Below are 7,411 nucleotides of genomic sequence, written 5' to 3' on the forward strand. Positions count from 1 at the left end.
CAACCTGTTTAAACATTGCTCTGCCAAGGGTGCCTGGCTCCTCCAACTGGAAACTTGTTGGTTGGATTTCAGTGAAGGCAGACATAAATGTCAGCCAGAGCCAAAATTACATCCCATCCATGGTCCCCTAAGACACAACTAAGTGCTGAACAAGTTTTGTATGTATAATTCTGTTTAGATGTCCAGAGTGAAGGACCATGTGTAAGTAACAATAAGATTTACCCTGGTTTTCCTACATACATTTGTTATTTTAAGAAAACTTAAAGGTTTACAAATATTTATCCTCCAGGACTTTCAGGATCTGAGTATGAGTCCGCTCAAATTTTTTCCATACCTTGATCTCTGTAAGTTTTCTCTTTTGAAATTTGTTTAATCTTCACAGGCTTTTTACAGCATTTCATTTTCTCTTTGTTTTTCTTGTTTTCTCTCATACTGTAGGGCAAATTCTTGGAGTGTAATAGGCTGTAATTTTACAGATATCTTCATATTAAGGAAATTTATGTAAAGAAGAAGAAAATCCTGGGAAAGAGCAACACTGACTTCCAAATTTGAAAAAAAAAAAGAAAACAGAAAAAAAGCAAGCACTGAAAACTGATTTTAAAGCATCAAGGAATTCAGCAATAACTCTTCTCCAGCATCCTGTAATTATTTAAGGCCTTTCGACCCTCAGCATCAGGAAATACTGTTGGACTAATTCTGTTTTAGATTTTCTTCCCAACCAGTAACCACATCCATAACCAGCTTGTGTCTTCTGAGAAAAGACATTCTATAAATCTGAGTAAGACTGTTGGTCACTCACATAGAAAAACATAAAGCAACTGTGTAAACAGTTGCTTAATTTGCTAAAATCCCAAATGTAGGAAAATTCTACAGATACACGAATATATAGATTTTATATAAATATATATATATAGTCCAACTCTTATCAGTAATATGGAATATACTTTTAAGAGCTTTTAAAACTTTGTATTTTTGTACAAAATATTTGCTTTTTACAGTTGTTCTCTTTTTTACTGACTTTTTTTTACAAATATAGTGCACAGGGGCCAAAGAAAACAATAAAGGTACTAATAATTCATTAAGGTTTGCTATCAGGCCTAGCTCAGCTATAGAGAAATATTTTTCCAGTTAGAAATATTTTTACTTTCCCAGATGATTTGTTCTGGTTAAATAACTTTTAAAGCAGATTTTAGATAGTGTTTTCCTTACTGTAAGCAGTCTAGTCTGCATGTGTAACAATTAAGTTGACTAAGGACTAGATACTCATTATAGCTCTGATCACAGCCAGTGTTTCATTGGGGTACTATGGAAAGACCATTTTAATAAAAGCCAGCCCTTCCTTCCTTCCTTCCTTCCTTCCTTCCTTCCTTCCTTCCTTCCTTCCTTCCTTCCTTCCTTCCTTCCTTCCTTCCTTCCTTCCTTCCTTCCTTCCTTCCTTCCTTCCTTCCTTCCTTCCTTCCTTCCTTCCTTCCTTCCTTCCTTCCTTCCTTCCCTCCTTCCCTCCTTCCCTCCTTCCCTCCCTCCCTCTTAGGAGAAAATTCCATGGAAGTAAATCTCCAATTTTCAATAATAATTTTGAAATGTTTTCATTCCTTCTCCCTTCTTGTAAGGAATTCTACCCCAGTAGTTGCCACACATGACTGCAGGTCAAGCCCAGATGAGAGACTTTATGAAAAGAGAAACAAAGAAGCTGCACACACTGCAATATGTTTGTTTTTAAGACAGATTTCAAGATTTGGTGACAAAAACATGCCATACTCAGAAAAATCTAATAAACTTGCACTTCTCCAAAGTGCTTTGTAAATCAATCTGTCTGTTTTCTTGGACTGGTACTTCTCTCCCAAACAAAACAGAAAATAAAATATGCTGCAAAGCAGAAAGAGATTATACCATTACCCATCCAGTTTCCCCCACAGTCCCATGAGCCATTGTCTAGGCAGCTTATCAGGAATTTAAAAAATTAGCAAGATAATTCATTAGCAGAAACCTTGGTATTGGTTTCCAATTTTTATACCCTTCTCATGGCCACATGCTCTACAATGAAGGAAATTGTTTTGGCTTCTTGGGAAGGAGAGCTGTTTTTCCATTGCCTCCTGACCTGCCATTTACCTTGGCTGAATGCAGATAAGTTTGTTGAAATACTCCAGCTCTGTTGGAAACAGAGACAAGATTCCGTACTTCAGATTTTCAAATACTGCTCCTAAGATCAATCAATTAAAGACTGCTGTTTCCCTACATCTCTCACTCCCTCAAGTGTTTTAAATTTCAATTATAATTTTTTTTCAAAATACACAAAATGATACATTTGGGAAACTGTTCTGTGACTACAAATTAGATATGAGACAGGAACAACACGAAAATTGGTATATGTATTACATAAAAAGGTTTATGTATTGCAGCTGCAGAAACCCTGTGTCACCATCGTGGAGGCAGGGCTTGTCTGGATTTTGTGACCCTTTTCTTTTTCACAAGGTTTTGAATACAACTTGATTCTGCCATGCACTGTCATGCTGTACCAAGGAGTTGTGTGTAGACACATGCTGCAGTGTTTACATATATATTTACACATTGTCTGTGGAGATAATGTTAAACTGCTATTTTTGGATAATGGGGTACAAAACTAGTATTTTGTGTGCCCAGAGAGCCTCACAAACCATGGTGAGTGGAGCCTTGAAGAGCCACACTGAAGTGGAAGGACTGCTACCTTTGTTTTGAATGTTGTCTTATTTGAGTGAAATAAGCCTGTTTTTAGCATCTATCACATTAAATTACATTCCTTATGCTTTCTACTGATGTCACAGACTTCTGTCACCAAAAGAAGTGAATGAGAAATGTCTGTTTAAGCCCAAGCTGTATTGCTTCCTTGCCCAGATTTCATCCTTCTCTTCCTTCAGCAACAGCAGTGATGGTACATACACGAGATCAGATTATCCAAGAGTTATCTAGTGTCCCCCAGCCAGAGGAATGACAAGCTGAGGACACTGAGAAACGAGACGTGACTGGGCTCACACCCTCTGTTCACACACTTGAATCAAACACTGCAGCTGTTAGACAAAATTGGATGAAGAGGGATGCTGCAGTTGCGTGCCTGACGTGGCCAGTCATCCTTAAAACACGGCCTGAGCAGCCAGGCGTGCTGAGACAGACCATCCTTTTGACCTAGTATTCCTGCAGGAAGGAAACAGAGGTGTCCAATGGCAACAAGAATTGAAATCACTGAGAGGACCAAGAGTGTTAAGACAGCTCAGGAACACATCACAGAAAGGACAGATTGGCAGGAGCACAAGCAGGACACCAGAATGGGCCAATTGTCATGAAAGTCACACCTGCCACTCCTTAATGGGAAAACATCTTCATCAAATCTTTCTGTATGGTTTGAGTAATAATGCAGGTTTTATGGAAATTTTTGAGTGATAGCAAATTATTTTGTCCCAGCTTGAGCTTTGCTTTCCTTCTTATACACAAGTATTGTAACTTGTCATATTGAGCACACATTCCCATCATCCTTCTTGTTTTACATAAAAATTAAATAAAAGTTCATATACCCTGGCAAGCACTGGACTGTTGGAAAAAGAAGAGGGAAAGGCAGAGAAGGTACAAAGTCATTGTGATTTACATTAAGTTCTGGATTTCTTAATGTCATTTCTGACTTGTTTCATTAATTTATTTGGAAATGCCTTCAGCTGATTAGAGCTTATAAATCTTAACTCTCATTTCCTTTGTTGTCTATAATTAATACTTGCAAATGTTCCAATAAAGGAATCACTAAGTGAAAACACAGAAATTAATGTTGTTAACTCTGTGCATGTGTGTGTAACCAAGAGGGATATGGAAATCAGAGGGATGTGGACCCAGAGCATTCACAGGTATTAAAAATCAAACTGATGAAGCTTTTTTCCATTAAAGCCTTCTTTTTCACCCTGGTTCTGAGCATGTCTGGGGCTATCTTATCCTGTAATTGCAGGTTTAGGTGCCTTGTTCTTGCAGCACATAGGGGATAGGAACATGGATTGGAAGGTCTTATCTGAACAAGACCTTTAAGAAGGGCTGAAGCCCTTTGCTGCTTACTGTCCTAGCACACCAAACACCTCATATGAGCCTCCAGGTGAGGGATGTCCTCAACTAAGTCACATCAGCCCCCACATTAGCCATTATGATGGCTTAAATTATCTGTTTATAATGGCTGATCTGGTCTTGCTATTCCTCTCTCTCTCAGACAGCTGACCTCCCCTTTTAACTTTCTGTTCCTGGCAAGTAGCTACTCTGCTTTTAGCAAGTAGCAGGAACTGGTGTCTGAGCAGTGGCAAGGCAAGGAGCTGGTCAGAGGGCAGCCACTGGCTGTGGGAACAAACTGATCTGCAAGGAGCAGGGTGGCTGAGTCCACTCACACGTGAGAAAACAAAACCACTTTTCCCCAGTGCAGGCTCCTTGCCCAAGAGCACAGCAGCTCACACATCTGTAGCATCCAAAGAGAACACGCAGTCTCCAGCCTTGCTTTGCTTTTCCTCCCTCACTTCTGTGGGTGTCTGTGTTCCCCAGAGCTCTTCCACGGCTCTTCCATGAGCTGTCCCCGGAGCAGGCTCTGCACTGCCCTGTGCAGGTGCTGGGGCTCACCCAGGTGAGAGGCCAGCAGTGGGACAGCTGCCCATGCCTGGCACTGCCCCCCGTTGGGACACCATGGGCTCCCCAGGGCTTGGGCGGGAGCTGGAGGAGGAAGTTCCCAGTGCTTACCCACACTCAGAGATACCTTGGGCATCTATAAATGGGACAGTAAACTGCCTTACAGACAAAACCCTTGCTCGCCAGAAACCAGGCCTTCCTAAAACCAGAGCCTATTTGTTCATTCACCATCTCCACTGCATTTTTTCCATGTTGTTTACTGGAAAAAAAATTCTAAAAGAACTTGGCTAAAATTTTTTTTGAAAGTTCTCATCTGTTTTCTTTCATATGGTGGAATACGTTTGTTTTTTCCTCCCATCTGGCTCAGAGATGAAAAAACATTCTTTGATTTCTTTTTCAAAATAAACTCAGTGTAACACTACGAAGTTTGTGTGGAGATGTTTTGGGATTTTTTTAGACCAAAACAATAAAACCAAATTACCAGGCAAATAATGCCCTTTTTGGAGAAGATCTTGCATGCCATTATGATTTTCTTACCCAGGGAACTTCCCAGAGGCATGTAAGTATTGCCAGCCCCATTTTGTGACTGGAAGAAAAAGGAGATTTTCAAGAATGTGATTAATTTTGAGGTCTTATTTTAGAGATTTTGGGTTTGTTTATCAGGTAGGTAGTTTTTAGAAGTGACTTTTTCCATTGAAACCAATATTGACACACAGCAAATTATTTTTCATACACCTTAGTAAGGGGGGTGGGCTTTTCAATGCTAAATCAAACAGAGGGCGTCCTTCCCCCACCACCCTGCACACGGGAGGCAGCCAGTTCTGCTGCTGTTTTGGAGAGCAGAGCTCAGTGTGATCAGAGCAGAAGAGCAGCAGCAGAGTAGAGCAATGTCCTGTGTGGGTAAGAGTTAACACCTGACACTAAATTACCAAGAGACCCCTTGGTCAGAAACAAGAAGGTTAAAGGACTGCTGAGACCTCTGACTCCTCTGCAACTTCAATAAATCTTCCCAAAACCATACCAACTTATATTTTAAAAATAATTATGGGTTGCTATATCCCTTTAATAATTTTGGCTGCTCTTCAAAAACTTTATTAGGAATCTTCTTTTAATAACCAGTGTGAATGCAATTATGTCCAGTTTAGACACATTTGTTCTGGTTACAGTGCTGTCCTTCAGCTTAAACAGCATCTCTCCTGGGACTGTCAAGTAATTGTAGTGGTCAGTGTGGAGCCATTCATCTTGAGACACAGCAAGGGGTGGTTGGGAACAAACACATCCCTCTGACCAGCTGGGGAGCCCTGATGACAGAGCCTGGCTCTGATCCCACCATCCAGCCCCACAAGGGATTATCTGAGGACACTCTGGGCATCTTGATGAATGGTGGAAGTTTCCATACTCATTTTTGTTAGTGTTGCAGGAGAGCAGAGAGAAACAACACGGGTATAAAGGGTGGTTTCCCGCTGAATTAGAGCAGGTTACCAGTGCCTGGCTTTTTATAAGGCAGTAACACATTTTATAAGGCATTTGAAAAATCAGTCTGTGTATCTGAGCTTAAGCACACTTATTCTGGGTTTACACCAGAGCAGAATCTAAGTTCAAGTTATACCTAGGTCCTTGTTCTTCAATAGATTAAAATCTCCAAGTCAGAGATTAGAGTGTGACTTCTACTTTTTCTATCTGTCCTGCCAAGGCACAAATCCCCAGCTCAGGCATCAGTGTGATTCCAGGCTCAAAGGATTGCTTCCAAACTTCCCATGTTTGCAGCCATGCTCCTGCCAGCCCTGCCAGAGGTCCTGCTGATGGAAGCTACAAGTCTGAAATGTGACTTTGGAAGGATTTTGTTTAGGAATCCTTCTCATTCAGAAGTCTGGGCATATTGCAAAGATGACATTTCTTTAATTCCATCTCTATTACCCACACTCATAAAACAGATGATGAATCATTTTTCTGAATGGCAACAATGTATTTTTGTCCACTTTGGTTTATTATGTCAAAATAAAAGCCTGGGAATTAAAATCAGACAAAGCATCCTTGGCACTGCAGTATCCCACTGTAGCAGGCAAATAATGTTCCTGGATTATTGCCTGTGAGAGCAGCACAAACTGCTATCTGAACAACAGACAGCTTCACGCTATCTGCTGTCAGAAGCAGACTTACCTACAGGCACAGCCTTGTCACTGGCCCATCATCTGACAGACTGGGGCAACCCTGCTTTCCTGCTGTGCTTCAAAGAAACTGCAGGAGATAAGAAAGAGAAAAGGTCAAGTGAGAAGAGCTGACGACAGAAGGGGAACAGAGAAAAATAGAAAGGAACAGCTCAGGGAGTGGAAGAAAAAAATACAGAGAATGATTGAGGAGCATAATGAACCCTGATTGTGGTTTCTAGTAAGATCAACCACAGAGGAGCTCTCTTCTCAGAAACAACATAACAGGGGCAGTGTCGTGGTTCTCGTAATTCCCATTCTCAGCTGTGAAAAGAACACATCCCTGCCTTGCAAGAGAGGCATGTCATTCAGTTGGTGCCTGAAGTCATGCATTACTTTCCCAACACAAACAAAAATTCCTGGTGGCTCCAGGTCTTCTGGGAGCTGGGCTGAAGCTTTTGTTTTGGTGGTTGGTTGGTTTTTCCTATGTGTCCTTTCCCTCCTACACAAGTTTCGAAACACAGAATATTTTCTAGTTTTCCATCTGTATTAGAAGTACAAAACTCAACTTTGGAAGAAAAAACAGAAGCAAGAACCTACAGTAGGTCTCCAAGTAATAAAACACTGTCTGCAGTGGAAAATAT

General features: G+C 40.9%; 1 protein-coding gene across 1 annotated transcript in view; it reads left to right on the forward strand.

The window, feature by feature from the left end:
- Positions 1-3,784, forward strand: part of COLEC12 (collectin subfamily member 12) — a 94,965-nt gene extending 91,181 nt beyond the window's left edge. The window contains exon 10 of the mRNA XM_064705943.1: positions 439-3,784. Coding sequence (XP_064562013.1) covers positions 439-458 — 20 coding nt within the window. The 3' untranslated portion in view covers positions 459-3,784. The remainder of the gene's footprint in view (positions 1-438) is intronic.
- The last annotated feature ends 3,627 nt before the right edge of the window (positions 3,785-7,411 follow it).

This window comes from Zonotrichia leucophrys, chromosome 2 (genome assembly GCF_028769735.1).
Source record: "Zonotrichia leucophrys gambelii isolate GWCS_2022_RI chromosome 2, RI_Zleu_2.0, whole genome shotgun sequence".
Lineage (NCBI taxonomy): Eukaryota > Metazoa > Chordata > Aves > Passeriformes > Passerellidae > Zonotrichia > Zonotrichia leucophrys.